Consider the following 21,112-nt stretch of genomic DNA (forward strand, 5'->3'; position numbering starts at 1 on the left):
CCAACCCCCTTCCCCCCACCCTCCCACCCCTTCCCCACCTCCTCCTACCCAATAAATCTGATGAGGTTCCAATTATAAAGCTTAACTATGCCAATTTACATCAAATTCAATATATTCACATCTAATAATGTTGTTAGTTTGTGAGATTCAAAACCAAAAAAAGGGAATTCCTGCACTCTCTATGTCATCATCATCACTACACCTACACAATTCTACGTCACACTGCCCTTGACTTTCTCTACATCTCTTAACTTTGACCTTTAACCCTTAACATGTAGGTCAGACCCAAACAACATCACATTTTGATTTTACTGCCTGTCGCTCCCATGTTTCACATTAATGTCGTGTTTATTGCAGTTTCTGCATTGGCTCCTTTGATTCCCTTAATACATTAGGACGTTGACACTGTACTTCACAAACAAAACTCCTCAAATTTAAGTACCACATCTAATCTATTGAACCAAATATATAGTAACAGACATTATCGAAGCCTAACTGTAAAGCTGTAGGACATAAAGTAAAATCTCAGCAGTCCAAATACGATTATTTTTTTAAAGAATCATATATTTTGTATAAAATCATTTTTTTAAGAGAAAGAGCTGAGACCAAAACAAAAGTTACATCAGATGAGCATTTCATGAAAGGAATTGTCGGACAATTTATCTGTTTTGTCCGACAGTTACCATGGTAACGGTGCTTCTCAGTCAATCACAATCAAGGTAAGTTGTCAGATCTGAAAACTTGTCAGACAAAAATGTTGATGAAAAACTCCCCTGATTTTTTTATTTAGATTTTCCACTATATTTGGATCTTCATATTATAGGCTTAATCTATTCTTGATAATGTAGGTAAAACACACAAAAAACAATCTACTGAAATTGTCACGTTTGATTTGGTTTAAGCAGACTACCATAACAATACCTGGAAGTTGCATTAAAAACAAATTGTGAGGCCTCAAACTAGGCTCAAACAAGGGTCAAGGACTGACAGAAAATAAACATGTTTTGAATTGAAAGGCAAATCTTTAAAAAAATAATTAAAAGAACTAATTTAGCATGAAAGGGCAGCTTGAATTATCCGTTTTAAAGGCAGTACTGAAAGCATAAGAACTTGTGGCGCCATCCCGCATTCTTGATTATTTAACCAAAACAATAGTTTCCATGACGACATGCCGCTGTTTGATTTAATCAACAGATCAGGCATGAAGGTACACAACCAGAGACTCATTAATTTTTCATTAATCAACGGAGCGAGAGAAAGTTGACCCCCTTCAGACTTGATAAATATGAACAGGAGATGCATTAGACTTGGAGTATTTAGTCTAGAAGAGAAACTGAGAATAATATCAGAAGAGATGTTCACACTTTTCAAGGTCAAATTTTGGAGGATTGGGGATCTGTGCTTCATGGCACAAAACATACCATTAATGTTAACACTGCCATTGATGTCAACGACCATGGTGTCATTATTATCAAATAGCCAATCCGATCCTGGATTCTATATCCACTGCTGGCAAGTTTCAAAGTAAAAGAAACAATAGTTCCCATGACAGCATGCCTCTTTTAATTCAAAAGTCTTGAATCAACAATTAATTTTATGCATAATCCATAGAAATAATTACATTCCAGGGACTCGCTGTATATTCACATGGGGGTGAGAGGTTAAGTTTAAGTTTGCATTTTGGCGAAAGGAGGAATTTGTAGTTGGTCAAAAAATGATAGAATAGTTGTCAACATTTTGGGGAAAAAAATATCAAAGAAACACTCCTTCCACAAACTTCCCCATCCCATCTCATCCCCCCGATAAAATAGAAAGGTCTAGTATTAGAATATTTCCATTAATGATCATTTGATCTGTCTCCGACCAATTAAAATAATACTTATCCTACTCAGGAATATGTACATAGCTCCAATAATTACAAGTTCTAGCCTAATGAAAAAGATGGGACTGAAAGATTTATAGCAGGAAAATGCAACATTTTGTAACTGTACACTAAAAGTACACTGAAGTCTGAACACAGAAGAATGTCCTCATTGAACATTCTAACATGACTGTCATGTACAGATTGGAAAAGGAGAGAAACAAAATAGTGATGACTTATCTCCAGCACTTTAAATATCACATTCTAAGAGTTTCAGAAACGATTTTCAAACGATGTTGAGGAGAGCCTGAACACACCTCGACTCATTGGCTTGAGAGGGTTGGTCAATATTAGCCTACACCCTCAGGCTTGATTAGCTGTTCACAGTAGCAGATTAATATGATTTGATAATCAACGTAATGAACCTGCATTTTAGCAAATATCAAACTTAGATAAATAGACATACTTTCTGACATCCATAGATAGTTCGTCGGGTATCGTAATCATTGTCTCCACAGAGGAAGCATTGGAATTCTTCACTTTATTTGAAAGATTGACACCGTTATTCTACAATGTATGAATCACAGATAAATTCATCTCACCAATCACATCATCACCATCATCATTGCAATTCATAAAAATTGTCATTATCATCATCATCATCATCATCATCACCATCATCATCTATTCATCATCACCATCATCATCATCATCATCATTGCCATGTTATCATTACCATCCCAATGGATTTACATAGTGAATGTTGCCTTTCACATTTTCAGCGCAAGTATCTAGGCAAACTGGCACCTGCGATCTGTCGGACAACTATAGGGCAAGTTCCAAAAGTCTACCTACCAGTACCCCCCCCCCTCCCGTTTTTTTTTATTGATGATGGCTTATTTAGTTATTTACTTGATTAAATTATACATCGAATGCCTTCTCATTTTCTTCTTTCTCTTTCTTTTTTGTTTATGCATAATGTGAAAGAGAAAGCCAGTGTATCCCCTTCCCCTCCACCGTACGTCGCCATCTTCACTACCAATGTCCATGAGTATCATGTCCATGAGTATCGTTCTCAAAATTCTCCTCAAATATTCCACCCTCCTATTCAGTTCAGACCTCCAATCAACACACAACAAAAGTCACATTAGTATCCCAAGTCCAAGAGCAGCAGGGCCACAGAGGGGGGTCACACCATCAGGTCCCAGTAAATGCTTGTGGTTGCACGTTCACCAATCCCCAAGGAGATCAGGATCTGACAACAACCAAGAAACAGGTTTCAACCAATGCTTTCTCCTTCATACCTACACCCAAAGTAGTATAGACTTGAAACTTAACCCATCGACTACTGAATACAGTACTCTAAATTCCAATAGGCTTAGTATGGGGGTCACCAAGTCCCAAAGCCGATGGGTTAAGGGGTTTGAATTAGATCAATTCCACAAAAATCAACACTTGCCAACAGATGTAAACGGGTAAGGCCTACATAAGATATTTTGCTATTTCTCTGTAATTTAAACAAGACTTTCGATTAAACCATAGTAAGCTCAGAAGGCATAAAGACTTGTAATATCAGACGTAGATCAACAGTTAAGTCAAATTGTGGAGGACAAGGAGGTCATAACTCTTAAAGAGACGATTTGAAAAAGACTAAATTTAAAGAAAAAAATAAGAAATCAACAGAAAGAAACAAAATAAAGTACTAAAGTAAGAAAAGACAAAAATTGTTGTTGTTTTTTCTGTACTTTCGTAAAACAAAATATGAATATTGGTTCCAATCATATTTTGTAAAATTTGTAGATTCTGATGCAAGGTTTATGACTATGTCCTAAACCAGTTTGGTTATTAAAAAAAAAGCAAAAAAAAAGCAAAATTTTCCATTATACTTCCCAGTGGTGTATTCTCTACACTACTTTACAAAAAGAAAGAAACACCATATTAACATTTAACTTTCTGTTAACATATTCCTTCATGTATTTGGATGATAAATGCAATTAAAATAGCAAAAATTCTCATTTTAATCACAGAATGCATGCTAACAACAATAAAAAGAGTAATGTATCAACTCTTAATACCTCTACAGAATCATCTACCAAACTCAGATTTCTACAAAATTAATTTCATTTCCCCTTCATGAGCTGTTGACTCTCGTTCAATATAAATAGAATTAGTTCTAATTGATTGTATCTCATGACCTAAATACAGTTAGCCTAGTTTTACTTCATCATCCTCCATTCACGTTTAAGCTGTTATGACACCTATCTGTCCAACGGCCTCCCATCATGTTATTCAGCCGCCTGCTGAATTATGAGATCATATCAATATGAGCCTCGGGGCACTTCTTCATAAATTGAATATTTCACATAATTTTTCATGGAACAGATGGGACTTTTCATGTGATAATAATTAGGCCAGGAAAACAAGGAAGAGAAAAAAATTGCCCCACTATTCTAATAAACTAATGATCAATGATGAATCGGTAACAAACTTTGCATTTTTTATCATCTGTCATTCAAATGAAACAGGGGGAAAGGACAAGGTAATATTGAACATGCTCTTTTGATTTTAAATTGAAAATATTCATAATGGAACATCTTTTTTTTTTTGGAAATATATTATGCAGTTGTGCATGAATTCTGAATGACATGGTGAAATATAAATCTTAGGAGAATTCTATTCATTGACAATATTCTCAATGTACAATGAAAAGCCAATGAATGAAAGAAGTTATAGAGAATAAAACACGAGTCCTGCAAACAGGTATTATACATCCAATATTCTAGTTCTCTCCCTGGCGGCCTGGCCTACCTCCATGTAACTCTCTGTATCTGTAACTATTCATCTATCTATCTCCACTAGTCAATCTATCTATCTATCTATCTATCTATCTATCTATCTATCTATCTATCTATCTATCTATCTATCTGTCTGTCTGTCTGTCTGTCTGTCTGTCTGTCTGTCTGTCTGTCTGTCTGTCTGTCTGTCTGTCTGTCTGTCTGTCTGTCTGTCTATCTATCTGTCTATCTACAATGTGCATCTATCTATCCATCCATCCATCCACCCATCCATCCAACCATCCATCCATCCATCCAACCATCCATCCATCCATCCATCCATCCATCCATCCATCCATCCATCCATCCATCCATCCATCCATCCATCCATCCATCTATAGATACAGTGCGTATCAAATAAAGTTTACACTTTGAAAAAGCCCTGGGAATTAAAAAATATACAACATGTGGGTAATTTTTTCACATATAATCTTGGGTTTGGGCCTCATCTATCCAATGAAAGTAAAAGTTTTGACAGAATGTTGCACTTGAGTGAGCACTGTCCATTTTTGTAAAGCTCGCAGAAATCTGTTTGCGCAGAAATGCTCGTTTTCACGCTGTATCAAGGGAAAAGGGCGAAATCAAACTTACCCTGAGAAACATTTCTCGTACATTTCCCTTGCACTTTGTCAATTGAAATCAAACGGATACATTCAAGCATTTTGTAACAACTTTGCCACCCAAATTGAAATTTTAAGACTTAGTAAGCACAACCTTTACCCTTTTTGTGTCAGCTGATCTGAGAACATAACTGAATCTGAAGAAAAGTTTATGTCAGACATCTCCTGCATTTTTCACTAAGTTTTTATCATTTAAATTGGGTTTGCATTTCATTTTTCATTTGTTTCTCCACACTTTTTCCAAGCTTGCCAATGATTAACAAAATGAAAATCAAGCCTAAGCCATTCTATGTAAATCACAGCTCAGTGTAAAGCAAATATCGTCACGATGGCCTCGGTGTGTGGTGGAGTGGGGTGGGGCGCAATGCACTCTTTGAAGTGTTTTGGGAAAGGAAACAAGTTTAAAAAGGTCTACTTTTATATGCATAACTATTTCAAAGTTCTGCGCAAATCATTTTTCACTAACTTTTCAAAAGTAAGTGGTGCTCACTCAAGCGGAAATATTTTTTGGCAGTTATATCGTCATTTGCTTAAATGGATCTGTACCAATGTTAAAATATGGAAAAATCTTCAGGATATTACAAATGTATAATTTTACAGGATTTTTTCTTAGTGTAAACTTTTTTTTGATACGCACTGTATATGTATCTGTCTATCTGCAATGTGCATCTATATGTATCTATTTACCAATCAATCATTTTATCTTCATGAACCAAGAAATATATCAACATTTATCAACCAACCTATCAATCCATCTATCTAACATCTAAAAGCAAACTAGTTGAAATGAACAGTTTAAGGATCAGCTAGGCGCAGCAAAATTGTCTTGTAGATTAAAGTCACATAACTTGATATTCTAGTAAGAAATACCATCTTCTGATCAAGTGGTATTAGAAAATACATGAATTTTTTACAAAGAAAATAGTTCCACCCACCTAATCTTTCAATCTTATGTTTTTACCTCTTTAAGATTTGCAGTGTTTCTATTTATCTATAGGTCAATAATTATTGATAAATTCATTTAACTTATAAGTGAAAAAGAAGCCTACCTTGTTTGGCATGTGAAGAGGAACTCCTTTCTTAAGAAATGCCAGAGCAGTTTCCGGATGACCACATTGGGATGCAATGTGCATGAGTGTGCTGCCATCTTTTGTTCGAGCAGAGACATTTGCTTTGAATTTATCAACGAGGAGCTCGACAACTCCAGTGTTACCGCTCTCGGCTGCTATATGCAAAGGCGATCTATCAAGCTGAAAAAGACAATAATTGGAAATCAAAAGAAATTCAATTGCATATAAAACCTTTATCAGACGAATCGAGAAAGTGTTTGTGGTTTGAAAATGTTTGATTTACAAGGATAGAATTAAAATAAAGTGCCAGTCTCCTCTCATTCCAGTCAGCCATTATCATGTTACATTCATTCATTGCCTTTTATGCTTTATTTAAAATTGCATTAGCTTTTTAAATTACTATGTAATTTATTGTTCCAACACAAACTTGTAAACATGAATTTTTCAGCTCTGGCTGTTTTTTCATGTGCGATTGTTATTAACATGTTTGATCATAAAAAAGACACAATTTTTCAATTGAATTGAAATTATTTTGTTTGTCCGGTCATCATCCAGTTTACCAATCCAAGAAAGTATCGCATAATTAATTACCATGAAAAAGAAAAAACAAAGGTGTCTACATATCAAATACAGTCATGTTCTATATGATATCAAATAACTAACAGAACAAAACTAGTTTCCAATGAACTAGTTTTAGGACGGTAATAAAAACAGGATCTACAATAGTTTCCAGAACAACACATTTCCACTTTTTTTATAAAGAATACTACAGACCTGGGCTTAGACTATATTCGGTGGGCAGCCTCTTTAAATCTTACAATAATAATAATGATAGGAATAAAGATAGTAATATTTAAGAACAACATACCTTGTCATAGATATTTGGATTAGCTTTCATCTGATACAGGTATTTCAAGGCATTCTCGTCACCAGACATGGCTGATATATGAAGCGGTGTATGGCCATCTTGCTGTGAGGGACAGAAAAATAAACATTTACTGTCAATCAAAAATAACTCCATATTCCTTTCAAAAATGGATCAAAGAATTTTCAAGTTAAAGGGGGAAATAACCCTGATGATAAGTTTGTGGTAAAATAGCAGGAAAAATAAGGTTTGAGCGAAATCCATTAAAGATTAATCAATTTATCAGAGGTTTAAAGTTGTTTTATATGTGATGTCTTACAAGCAGCTGCCACATAAATTTCAATATTTTTAATGATTCATGATGACAAAAAAAAGTTCTTTCATGAGCGGTGTGAAAAATTTGTCTGTTGATATAAAAGGTACAATCAAACCAATTTTCATTTTTTGAGAAACTGAAATGTCATTGATTTTTTAAATTCAAAATACATGTGAAGCTGCTCCCATTGAACATCACAAATTAAAAAAAAAAATTCTAATAACTCCTTAAATTTCTGATGGATTATCCTCATATCTTCACAAATAGTTTCTAGCATTTTTCTGCTATTTCTACAATAAACTTTTTGCCAGGGTGAACTTCCCCTTTAAGTACAGGTAATCAGAGGGGGTGATTCTCGGCAGCCCAGTTGCCCACTTTGGGGGGGGGTGAAGGAATGAGTTAACTTGGTACATTGCCTGAAGGATAGTTCAGTTGGTAGAACACTGGTCCTGGAACCTCAGGTTCCAGGTTCAAATCCTGGAAGGTGCAGAGCAACATTCTTCCCATATGAAATTGATATCATATACCAAATATATTCCAATGAGTTCACCCTGGGCGGATGACTGAAGCCAGTGCATTGTGTGTAAACGTCTCTCCCATGTTCCGTAGATGCAGGCTATGTTACGGTGGAAAACACTCTGTCCCTCGGATAGGGCGTTAAATAGAGGCCCTACAGGCCCACTGCACTGTTCGTATGAGTAGGGGGAAAATCTGGTGTAGTGGTCCACCTGCACTCCCCTAATAAGTTACATCGGGAGGAGAGACCTGCGGGTCATACTGATTCAGTTCGCTTTTCGCCTCCCAGGCACAGGTGATACCAAACAAATAATAATAATAATTATTTTCATTAGATGCAAGCAAGCATGAAAAAATTGAAATCAAAGTATGTAAGATCCCCCGTTCCACTTTTTAAAAGACACCTGATGTTGAAATCTTAATTTGTATAAAAGTATACTTACATTTTGAATATCAACAGGACTTCCATTATCAACAAATAATCTAATGATATCTAGATCTTTCTTTCTACAGGCTAAATGAAGGACCGTATCCCCATCCTCGTCCCTTGAATGTTTTAACTGATCCTCTTTGAAGTTTGAAAGCAGTTCTTTACAAACAGCGATGTTGGATGCCAGGACAGCTAGGAAGAGAGGTATTGAGCCATCCTGCAGGGAAAAAAAGAAAATGAAAATAACAGAGGTTTTAGCGAAAGATGTTTCTCTTTAAAAAATGCTAACCAGCATGTAAGCTGGTTAACTAGTAACTTAGAGGCCGTTCTCATTACGCTTTCTAAAATAGTTTACTGGAATCCGATTCAGGAAACCACTTTGGAAGATCGCTTTGCTAGCGTTCCCACTTGATCACACGAAAGTGGTTTTCAAAATCATTTTACGTAAAGTGCTCTTGTTGCTATGGAAACGCTCTCAGTGGGGTGACACGTTTCGCGCGAAATTCTAAACCTCAGCATAGGCATTCTACATCTGTCGTGTGGAGTAGCGCGCTCAAAATGTGCGAATATCGCTTCCCGAAGAACGGTTGTGTCCTCACTTACGCTAAAACCAGTTTAACGAGGCAAATCGATCTTGAAAACTACATCGCGAGGTGGTTTTCCAAACTGGTTTGGAAGATCGCTTCCAAGACCGCTTCGACCGTTTTCACTACGCGTTAAACTAGTTTCCACTAAACTAGTTTCCAGTAAACTAGTTTTAGGAACGTAGTGAGAACAGCCTCTTACTAGCTAGCATCTACATGTAGCTTTGTAAGCTATTGCAAGCTTGAATGGTAGGACATGGATCCTACTCCATGGGTAGGCCGACGTACTTGTTGAAAGGTTGTTTAGTAACATTTTTATTGCACACCTGTTAAAAATCTCGCAACCTGCTGATCGTAGGCTTGTCGCTATCTAGTAGCTATTTCACATCATGTATGAAATTATGTGTATGTTTTTAATGTGTATAATCATCATGATATTATATACCACTCAATTCATGTGCTTATCCTTGGATGGGGAAATCTACTTGCATCTAGCATTGCTTTTTCCAGCAAATAAGATGACCAATCGGTGTTTATTTCAAACACAATAGTTTTTACAGTGTATGTTCATGTTGATGCTCCAATAACAGACATGGCAGTTAGCACGTCTGTAAAGAGAGAACAAGAGAAAAGGAGAGAGAGGGAAAGAGGGAGATAGCAACAATCTTGCTAGAAACTGTGCTATGGTAAAAAAAAAGGAGAAGCTGTAAAACAAGTTCTGCCTCTATCGACTTCAAGATTATTATAACAGTATATATCAAAAAGCATGCACATGTAAAGTCATGATGAACGAAAATCTCAAAATAGACACATTTATGCATATGATGATGAAAGAAAGTCTCAAAATAAACACATTTATGCTGACTAAACTTTGTTTTTATGCCTCAATCTGATTACTTGGACTTTATTATCAAATGAGGTATGGCCTCTCTTCAAATAGATTTAAAATTATGGGTTGCATATTAATTACAATTTTGCTCACCACTGCTATGACCTAAATTCTGGCACAACACTTTTACCCCTTCCATTTCAAAGCTATACAATGATTTTGGCACAATCCACCAGAAAATAAACTGTATAATCATTTCATTTTTTTCATAAGTGTAATTATTGTTTAGTGAGTGCATACCATCTGATGCCAATCACGAGCAAATTAATGATTTAATTTGATAACCTAAATTATGATGGGTCAAAAGAGGGAAAAAAATAATGAGATATGAGTTTCGAAGCTGAGTCTCGTCTCTGATCAATCAGAAACATAATATTTGTCTAATGTAAACCTGAGGAAGATCATTCAGCCTTCCAAACATTGATTAGTGTCTGTCTGTTGAGATATGTTGAGGGCTAAATACAGATTTGAGAGCCTCCTGATAAAACAGACTGGTCTATTTGGGTAACATGGTCTTAATATCTCAGGGTTATACATCATGTGATAGAATAATATACTTGTGAGATGGAAAATATGATATTTAACAATAGCTTGATCTGTTGGTCCCAATATTCTTCTTTCCAAATATATCATTGATGCCTTCTTATTTGCATATGATATACAGGTGGGAGCATAAGGGACGTGCTCCACCTCTATATTTTTTAGTATCCAACTAAGAAAACTGTCATCTGCATCCCCTCAAATTTCAAATTCGCTCTCTCCATCCCCTTTAATTTCCCAAAGCCTGGATCTGCCATAGCTTCTTACTATTGGAATGTCATTGAAATATTTCTACATGTATCTATCTAGAGCAGCAAAAATGTTCTACCCCATATCCAAATGTTGTTCTGACCTTGAGACTAATTTACTTGAGACAACAGTTTGCAAAACGATGTAATTCATCAATATCATTTTATTTTATCTTCTGACAGAAGGTTGATCATTAAAAGTCCCTTGATACAAAGGAATGACTTTTAATATTTTATTTATTATAATTATCATAAAGACTTTTATTACAACCTTTCTCAATTCCTTAGTTTCAGAGCAATTCAAAGCATAAAACACCTTTCTGATATATAGGGATGTCAGTGAAAGTATAATTATGGTCCCTAAATCATAGAGCATTAGGCCACATACCAGTAAATGCCAATACTCATAAAGAAGTTAAAGGTCAAGTCCACCTCAGAAAAATGTTGATTTGAATCAATAGAGAAAAATCAGAAAAGCACAATTGCTGAAAATTTCATCAAAATCGGATGTAGAATAAGAAAGTTATGACATTTCAAAGTTTCGCTTATTTTTAACAAAATAGTTATAATAACGAGCCAGTTACATCCAAATGAGAGACTCGATGATGTCACTCACTCACTATTTCTTTTGTTTTTATTGTTTGAATTATACAATATTTCAATTTTTACGAATTTGACGAATGGGACCTCCTTGCCTGAACCACAAAATGTTAAAATAATGGAATTCCACATGTTCAGGGAGGAATGAAACTTCATTTCACATGACAATGACGAGAAAATCAAAATATTTCATATAATAAAATACAAAAGAAATAGTGAGTGAGTGATGTCATCAGTTCCCTCATTTGCATACCGACCAAGTGCATATAACCGTTTGGTGTAATGAAGCGAACTTTAAAATGTCATAACTTTCTTATTTTACATCCGATTTTGATGAAATTCAATTTTCAGTGTATATGCTCGTTGAATTATCTTTTTATTCAAATCAAGTTTTTGTTGGGGTGGACTTGTCCTTTAAGAACGGAAAGAGAGGGAAGGGGGACAATTTTGGCCAATATAGAGACACAGCTCAAGACAGACAGGCACTTGGCATATTTAGACCTCCCCAAAGTTCATGACAGGGTATATTCTCTGATTGGAAAATTTACCCTGATCAGAAAATACCAGGGTATTTTTGCTAATTGATGTGAAAGCAAAATACCTGTAATATCCCCCAAAAAAATTAGAAGATACTTGCTGAAATTACATTAACTTTTGTGGAGAATTTTCCATGGTCGCAGGTATTTTGGCAGTGTGAAAGTAAATTATGAGAACTTTCTCAACCCAGACCGTAGTGCCCATGCTCGCAACTACAAGAACTTACCCGAAAAGTGTCTGCTTCAGGTCGTTATGAAATGCGGAAAATAATTAACGGGTATTTCGAGCCTGACCAGGTTTGATCGAGGCGATCTAAATACACCTATACTAACAGACAAAGAGAGGACAAGGAGGGGGGCAATGCATAGAATGTGCATAATATAAGCCTCACAATTTATGAACCTAGATGGGGCAAAAATGAGGCAACAAAAGGGAAGTAAAAATGGAACTAAAATATGAAAGTAAATCAAAGTTTACTGGGAGGAAAAGGGGGAACATTTAAAGGGCAAACAAAGATGACACATATCAGTGGAAAGGAGCATTTCTGAAAACTAAAGTTCTCTCACAGGAATAAATTGCACCTGTATTTTCAAGAAAGGCAAATTAAAAGTTGCACCTTTTCTTGCAAAATGGGCAATTAAAACTTGATAAATGGGAAAAAGCAATGCACAATATAGGCCTACTCCTTCCCACGACAGGAGAAGTACCTGATCTCAACAAGGAATTGAGTGGAGCGTTGTGGCCCAGTGGATTAGTCTTCTGACTTTGAAACAGAGGATCGTGGGTTCGAATCCCAACCATGGCGTAATTTCCTTCAGCAAGAAATTTATCCACATCGTGCTGCACTCAACCCAGGTGAGGTGAATGGTTACCCGGCAGGAATAATTCCTTGAATGCATGAGCGCTGAAAGGCAGCTAGAGCTAAAGCCGGGGTAATTATAATAATAACAACGCGCCTCGGAATAGAATATTTCTAGATAGATGGCGCTATATAAATGCCTATTATTATTATTATTATTATTACATACATAGGCCTTTATTTACGAACTTGATTAGGCCTACATGTAACTATTATTGTAGGTAATATTTTCAAGTAACAACTCATCAAAACAACGCAGTAAATTTGGAACAGTTCAAAATTACCTCCAATTGGTAAATGACATTTCCACCTAGCCTAGTGGCAATGACAGTCCCGTTTCTAATTATGCCTCCTTGCAATACAATCCACAGTATTTCGCTATCAAGCACACCAATCAAGTGTAGTTTTTAAAGATCTAAATATGATACCGTACCCTTCAATCACAGATTGATCTTTGCCAGAAACAAAACATGGCTGATAAAAGAAAAATTAAAAATGCCGATCTTCATCACTGTCCTTTCCTCTTTTCCTGAAAGTTACTGCTCGTCAATTTAAGACTTTAAAATTTGCCTATCAATCCAGTAAGCAACACTGAATCATCAGCATCACATTTGTTCATAAAGATCTTTGAATTCTCTGTTGGAGAAACTGATCAAGATCAAGATCGAGATCCATGTTCATATTTTCAATCTTCATTTAACTATATTTATATCTCATTTTGTATCTACGGATGATTTTTTTTCCAACTTTTCAGCCCTCCAAAGGCATTTTATTGATTCACATAATATCAAAATATACAAGAGCAAACATTATTACACAATCATTAAATGAATCTACGGATGAATTCCTTGAAGTTGAAAAAAGAAGCTGTGGTACAAAAGTGACATGATGTTGAACATGATCTATAGATACCCCACATGGTCATGTTACGCACCATTAACTTTGAATGAGTGAATAGCAGAGGTAACCATAGGGAACAGATGATGTCAAAGGTCACTTCCAACTGCTATGGCAATGAGCTGTGTTGAACATTATTCGCAAGCTTTCTAGAAATTTCTCTTTATTTTATGAATAACCCCAAAGTATCAAAATTGATATATTCATGGGTAGAGTTGCAGACAAACTTGAAAGGGAATATGAAATTTTATGTTTCAAGTTTGATCAATATCAGATGTTCAGACAGGAGAAACTTAAAGGAAATTTTTTTTTAATTGAAGAAAAATTGTACTTATCGCATATAAATCATGATAGATATGGGGACAAAATTGACTCACGTTACTGAATGCTCAATGCTCAATAACAAAACATGATTAAACTGTACAGTGGAAATGGCTAGGCCTCTATGAAAGCAGAATATTATTATGGTTTTAACATTCTGCTACATGTATGAAAGCAAGAATCCCTCACCCCCCAAAAAAAAATTAATAATATCAAATGAATCTATCAATATAAATAAATAAATAAAATAAAATAAATGAATAATAGTGATAATAATATTACAAAGTAAATAGATACGAAAATAAAAATAGAAACAAAAATAAAAATATAAGATTACATTGAATGGTAACAATGATTTGCTTGAATGCAGAAGATGTAATTGTAAATTGCTTGTCATTTTAACTCTTGTCTAATGCATTAAAAAATTATTGTAAATAAATTTACAAGCAGTTTCATTTTAAGTCCTGCAAAGCAGAACATAGTTATCAAAATCTTTGTGGAGTATAGGTCCATACAGGTGCCCTAAAAATAAATACAGCATTTCAGTGTCAACAGAGCAATAGGATCAAAGCATTGCTAATAATTCATTTCTGTTTTTTAGTATACCATGTCCAGTCAGGAGACAGACAAAGGGTCAAGCCTTTTATGACTGAACAAACTATATTGTTGTCATGGCAACAATCAATATCTAGGTCATGTGAAAGGTCAGTGAGACTACACAGTGTGTCAGGTGTGTTTATACATCTTGATAATACTTGTCAGGATAAGTGACCATTCAAATACTTCGGATCTCAATATTGAATACTTGAGTATTAGGTCTATATTCTGTTGCTGTAGTTGATAATGTTGTTATTGTAGAAATTTAGGACTAAGTTATTATTGCCTAAAGAGAGACACGGATGTTAGCATACTAAAAGGGGAGTTTTTTTGTTTAAAAAGAACTTGTTTCCAAGTCTTCACGCACGTATTGCGTATTGTTGCGTGTTCCTAGACTTCCTAGACAAAGAAAAAAGCAGTTGTTGCAACATAAGTATAGCTCTGTCAAGTGTTAAGTGTCAACCACTAGCATACCTAAGGGGGGTCACAACTCATGCAGGGGACGTACCCCTGCCCCCCCCCCCCCCCCCCGACGAGTCACAACTGATCCATTTGTAATGTAAAAATGCAGTAAAAACAGATGTGTGCCCCCTGTTTTGAACCTGAATACCTTTTTTTTTTTTTTTTTTGCTTGTCAATTTTGATTGGTAAGAAATCCTTTATTTTGGGTTGAAGACCTTTTTTTTTGCCCCCCTTTGGAAAATCCTAGGTATGCCACTGGTGTCAACCTTAACTTCTCCAGTTACTTTCACATCAATATAAAATATGGTAAAGTTTGTTTGAGGTTTTTTTTTTAATTGATATCCTGTATATGAAATTCTACCCCAAATACCTTGCATGTCTGTTGATTTGCTCTTTCTCGTCTTGTTAAAACTTCTTTATATCATCTTTTTATTTCAGTCTTATATCTTTAAAATTTCTTTGTCCCTGTTTGATTCCAGATAACTTTAAGGACTGATGTAATTCAAAATATAACTGACAAAGAATTGTGGGAAAGGGGACACTTGTAAGGAAGTCAAAGTTCAAAATGTGAAAGAGGTTACAAGACTGATCATGTGAACAGGGCAGAGATTAACATCAGTTGTCATAATGAATCCTTTGAACAGCTTTCATACATGGGAAACTGTCAGGATTAATTTACTCAAGGTATATGATTGGCCAATTTCTCTCAAATCTTCCACCAGCGCTAACCACTCAAATTACCCCCTCGCTCTTCAATTTAAAGATAGGCTGACACAGAACACATGCCGTGTTCAAGGTACTCTCTTATTTGGGAAGTCATTTCACCTCTTGTGTTAAATGCAAACTAGAAGTAATTTATCATCCACATACATGTAATTGACGAAAAAATGAAGTAGGGTAGAAGTGATTGGAGTGATTGGAAAGTTTAAACTACATGTAAGTGAATCCAGGCAGTTCCCTCACTCCTCATTTACTATTACCAACCAGAAACCACAAATTATCAATTATTAAGATTATACAAGTTGGGTAATGCACATGTATTTATACATACCAACAAGATATTTAACATACATAAGGTGGGAGTGGAAAGGTGAATAGCCCCCAAAAAGTACATTGAACAACCTTGTGAATATTTGATTCTGGCTAAGAGATGCAAATTACATTCGGGGATCGTGCATGACTGTTTAGGAGGCAAGTAAAATAGCTTTGATGTATTTCGAAAAGGTAAAATTTCAATAGGGTCTCCTTTAGTAGGCCTGGATGTAGGCCTATATGTGAAAAAAGAAGAGAGTGTGAGAGGAGAGGTGGTACTGGTAGTGAGAAACTAACACATACTATCAAGGTTTAAAGGTCAAGTCCACCTCATAAAAATGTTGATTTGATGAAATAGAGAAAATCAAACTAGCATAGTGCTTAAAATGTTATCAAAATTTGATGTAAAATTAGAAAGTTATGGCATTTTAAAGTTTCGCTTATTTTTCACAAAACAGTGATATGCACAACTCAGTGACATGCAAATGAGTCAGTTGATGATTTCCATCACTCACTATTTCTTTTGTTTTTTATTGTTTGAATTATACAATATTTCATTTTTACATATTTGACAATAAGGATCAACTTGATTGAACCATACGTATTAAACAATGCAAATTCCACGTGTTTATGGAGGAATTAATCGTTGTTTCACTTGACAATGAGGAGAAAATTTGAATATTTCATATTTCATATAATAAAATACAAAAGAAATAGTGAGTGGCTGACGTCATCAGTCTCCTCATTTGCATACTGACCAGGATGTACATATAACTGTTTTGTGAAATTAAGCAAAACTTAAAAATGTCATAACTACCTTATTTTACATCCGATTTTGATGAAATTTTCAGTGTTATGCTTGTTGGATTTTCCTCTTTTTATTCAAATCAACTTTTTGCTGGGGTGGACTTGTCCTTTAAACACAGAGAGGGGGGGAGAAAGGAGACAAAAAGACAGACATACATGTAGGTGTATCCTCCATGATAATTTACAACACGTTATTGGTTTTGCATTACGAGCAACTTACCGCATCTTTAGCGAGTCGCGCCTCTTTGCCTGATATGCGTAGGAGTTGCTGGACCAATGAAAGACCTCCGCTGCTTCGTGATGCTGCTATGTGTAGGGGGAGCTGGTGTAGATCCTAAAAGAAAGACAAGGAAAAAATAAACATAACATTAATATCAGCAATTATTGTTAAATGATACCATTTTATGTCGAAGAACATTCATGTTATTGCCAACACTTCAGTACAATGTGTTATAATGCCGTAGGCCTTACATGTATGCTTTGTAATGAAAAAATATATAAACTTTTAAAGGAAATATATTAATCATATCCATTTAGTCTCTTAGCCACATTAAACATTGGAAACTGATGTTTTAAAAAAATGTGCATAATTTACATGTACATGTACTTCTTTCCAAAAGTGCCAAGAATGAATGAAAAGTAAATACCAAATTCCTTGATGGTCAACAATTCACTCATTCAGGAAAATCAGTCTGCTTTTCCTAAATTACTCAAAATGACTATCATGGACTTGGTTTATTCATAAATTCTTTGTGTAAATTCACTGTATACATATATATTTTGAATTGTAACCTGTGAATTGCAAACATGTTCTTGTTAAGCCCTAATATTCCCAGCGGGGGTCCATAGTAGATATAATTTGATAACATACTATCTTATCTGATGTGTAAGCTCTGACATTGAAATTATTTTGAGTGAACACATAGTCCTACATGTATTGTATAGTTCAACTTCACGCTGATTATAAACTGTAATCTCAAAATGTATCTCATGAAAAATGATAATGAGTTCAAACACTGCATTTAGTTTGCAGAGTTATACAGTAGCAATCGCAACCAAGCGATTAAGAAACTGACTCGTTATGGTCTATTAAGGTATGTCGTTCTACAGCTCTGGTTCTATGCAAACATAGTGTGTCTGAGTGATATTTAATCTGATACCACTCAAACTGATTACATTGTAAACATGTACACAACAGAGCTTATATTCATTCAATACTATAAGCTTAGAAATCCACACTTGTACTATTAAAAGCATTCAGTTCAAACAGTTGGGTTTTACAATGCAAGAATGATTCTGGACTAAAAAGTATCAAAACTATCCTACATTGTAGTCTGGCCTAGAAACATAAAATGGAACAGCCAACCTCTAGATGAACTATGGACCTAAAGGTGAAAGGTCCATAATCCAACCAGGGAACTGGAACTCCTACTTCCCCTATCCTACATTGAGCTGACTTTAATTGTGAATTCCTGGGCAAATCATGAGTAATTGGTCAGTCGATGTATATCCTATCTGCATAATTATTGTAAATCACTTTTAAATGTATTGTAGTAGGCCAAGAAAAAAATGAACAGTCTTTCTGCTCAGAAACCATGGAATAGCCAAAGACACTAAACTTTGATATAAGTATGATTGAACAAACAATCAAGGTCTTTACCAACAAAATTTCTTTCATACTGGCCTACAAATATGTATCTATTAATTTGAATAATTTCACACTTTAAATTGATCCACATTCTTCCCATTCCATTTACCATCCCCACGTAGCATTCCTGCATTATTACGAAAGAAACATATCAACTTTATCAATCTTAATCAAAAGAAATGGCCGGGGGGGGGGGGTGCTTCAGTGATTACATCTGCCTGTTATGTAGAACAGACCATGATCAAACACAGGTCTTTCAACTTGGATCTTCAACCATTTTCTCAGTCAATGCCTTTTATCCGGTCATGCACCACCGTCTCGCTGTGTGTGAATTTTCCAAAGCTTGTCGTTTCTAGACCCACATGGTGAAGAGGCAAAGTCGACAGGAGTTTTGTAAACAATGAGGAGGAGAACTAATATATATGATTTGTCATATCGACATGTATTCACAGGTTGTTAAATCCACATACCGAAGGAGAATAATAGAAGTTCCAGCGTTGCTACGCCATGGCAACGTTGAATGAAGAGTCATATAATAAAGGACATGGAAGAGCGGGTATGTGGGATCGATGCCCAAAATATTTAGTTATAGAAAGAAAAGTGAATGAAATTAATTAACCGTGTACTGATACATTGTGGGCAAAGTTCAGCTTGAACAAATTTGGAAAATTTTTGTATTAAAGAGACCACCTGTCTATCATAGTGGTATATTAATAAAAGAAAGATGTAATAATGTTTGATTATGCTTTGTCGTGTGGATTTCACATTACACAAGATCAAATCCACCTTTATTTACCTAAAGAAAATCAATTAAAAAGCCTTTGTGATGAAATAATTACAACTTGAAACTCAAACATTAATTGAACCATGCAGTCAGAATTTCATGACTCTTTTATTTTCAGTTATAAAAAGAAAACCTTGAATTATTGTGCTGCACCAATGATAAGGAAAAAGTTTTTAATGATTGCAATTTACTATTGCCCTCCTTTTCCATGAAAATTTACAGAATTCACATTTCAGTGAGATGACAAAATCCAAGAAATAGCCACAAAATGAGATAATTGTTCCTTGATCATTACAAATATGTAAGTTGGTTTTGATTGGGTTAGTTAACCTTGACTAGAGGGAATTTGAAAACTTGGGTTGATGGAAACAGGAGTTTTTATGAAACAAATGGTAATTTTGTTCTAGGTCACTGGGTCAATATCTAGTAGGTCCATGATCATATGTAGGGAAATCACTAGCTTAGAACAAATACTCAGAAAACCAATGACCATTTGTTTACAATGATATGGTCTCACAGGCCTAAAATATTTCCCATATAGACTCTCGTGTTTTTAAAAGAATCATTAAAAATAAGGATGAAATTCGGGGGGGGGGCGAATGTTTACTACCAGTGTATAGGATATCTGGCAATCCATATCTGACCAGAAAAGGGTCCCTCGACCAGCTCATTTTAAAAATAAATCTGCATTTACGAAGACGTCTCCTGAGTGATCAAATTCATCACCTGAAACAGTAAAATAGCCCCAATCCTTCCGCCAGTCAAATAAAGTTCCAAAGTTGGTGATATTTCTTCCCAATTTGGGAAAAGGAAGTTCAGTAGTTACCCTCCATAGATTCAGTGTTAGATGGGCAATCATATTCATACACTTTGTCAATCAGCTATACCAAAATAAAAAAAATTGAGAATGGGTTGGCTCGAAAAAATATCTTCTGCCTTTCCATTGTTAATAGGCCTGTGCAATCATATGCTTATGTGTTCTTAAATCTGAATCTACAGTTTCTATAATTTGCTTACCCCTCCGTGAATGGTAGCATCAGCTTTCTTGAGAACCATTAGTTTCATCATGTCATCTTTAGCTGAGCCTGCCGCAAAGTGTATCGCTGCTCGACCATCCTGGGTGAAAAAAAAGATAATTTAAGATAAAAATAACAATAATAGGCATATATTGCGCCATCTATCTAGAAATACATGTAATCTTTTTCGATGCGCAATGTTATTATTACCCCAGCTTTAGCTCTAGCTGCCTTTCAGCACTCTGTGCATTTCAAGGAATTAATCCTGCTAGGAACCCATTCGCCTCATCTGGGTTGAGTACATGTACAGAAAAATGTAGGTAAATTTCTTGCTGAAGGAAACATGCCATGGCTGGGATTTGAACCCTTGTCCCTGATTGAGAGACGTGAGTCGTAACCACTAGACCACGACGCCCCCATGATATCAAAGTGTTCAGGTAACATTTTTAGATTAAAAGAGTTCTAATTTTGATAACTGAAAATTGAATTGAATTGAATTGAATTGAATTTATTCAAACCAGTCAAAGGAGAACAAAATACAAACAAAATAAATGGTTACATTATAAAGAACTAAAACAAATGACAGGTTTGGGACCCCAAAGAAGCACAGCTTGTAATCAGGGGCCCCTGCATAAGATATTTTACTCAAACATGGAATAATACGAACATAGAAATTGTAGTTTAATTCTCAGAATAATCTTAGTCTCACACTGTAATAATAGTGATAAATATCAAGAAATATGAAAATGATATCACTATCATTTTGCACTAACTTCCGA

The 21,112-nt window shown here is 35.2% G+C and overlaps 1 protein-coding gene across 2 annotated transcripts in view; it reads right to left on the reverse strand.

Moving 5' to 3' along the window:
- The window catches only part of LOC129279933 (serine/threonine-protein phosphatase 6 regulatory ankyrin repeat subunit A-like), a 47,938-nt gene extending 27,508 nt beyond the window's left edge, over window positions 1–20,430 (reverse strand). The window contains exons 1-5 of one of the 2 annotated variants that reach the window (XM_054915994.2): window positions 20,335–20,430; window positions 17,106–17,219; window positions 8,526–8,729; window positions 7,254–7,355; window positions 6,365–6,565 (exon numbers count right to left, since the gene is read on the reverse strand). In XM_054915994.2, the coding sequence (XP_054771969.2) occupies window positions 6,365–6,565; window positions 7,254–7,355; window positions 8,526–8,729; window positions 17,106–17,219; window positions 20,335–20,385 (672 nt within the window). In that variant the 5' untranslated portion in view covers window positions 20,386–20,430. The remainder of the gene's footprint in view (window positions 1–6,364; window positions 6,566–7,253; window positions 7,356–8,525; window positions 8,730–17,105; window positions 17,220–20,334) is intronic. The other variant, XM_064112010.1, reaches the window with a different exon arrangement.
- Between the last annotated feature and the right edge of the window lie 682 nt (window positions 20,431–21,112).

The sequence above is a fragment of the Lytechinus pictus genome, chromosome 17 (genome assembly GCF_037042905.1).
Source record: "Lytechinus pictus isolate F3 Inbred chromosome 17, Lp3.0, whole genome shotgun sequence".
Lineage (NCBI taxonomy): Eukaryota > Metazoa > Echinodermata > Echinoidea > Temnopleuroida > Toxopneustidae > Lytechinus > Lytechinus pictus.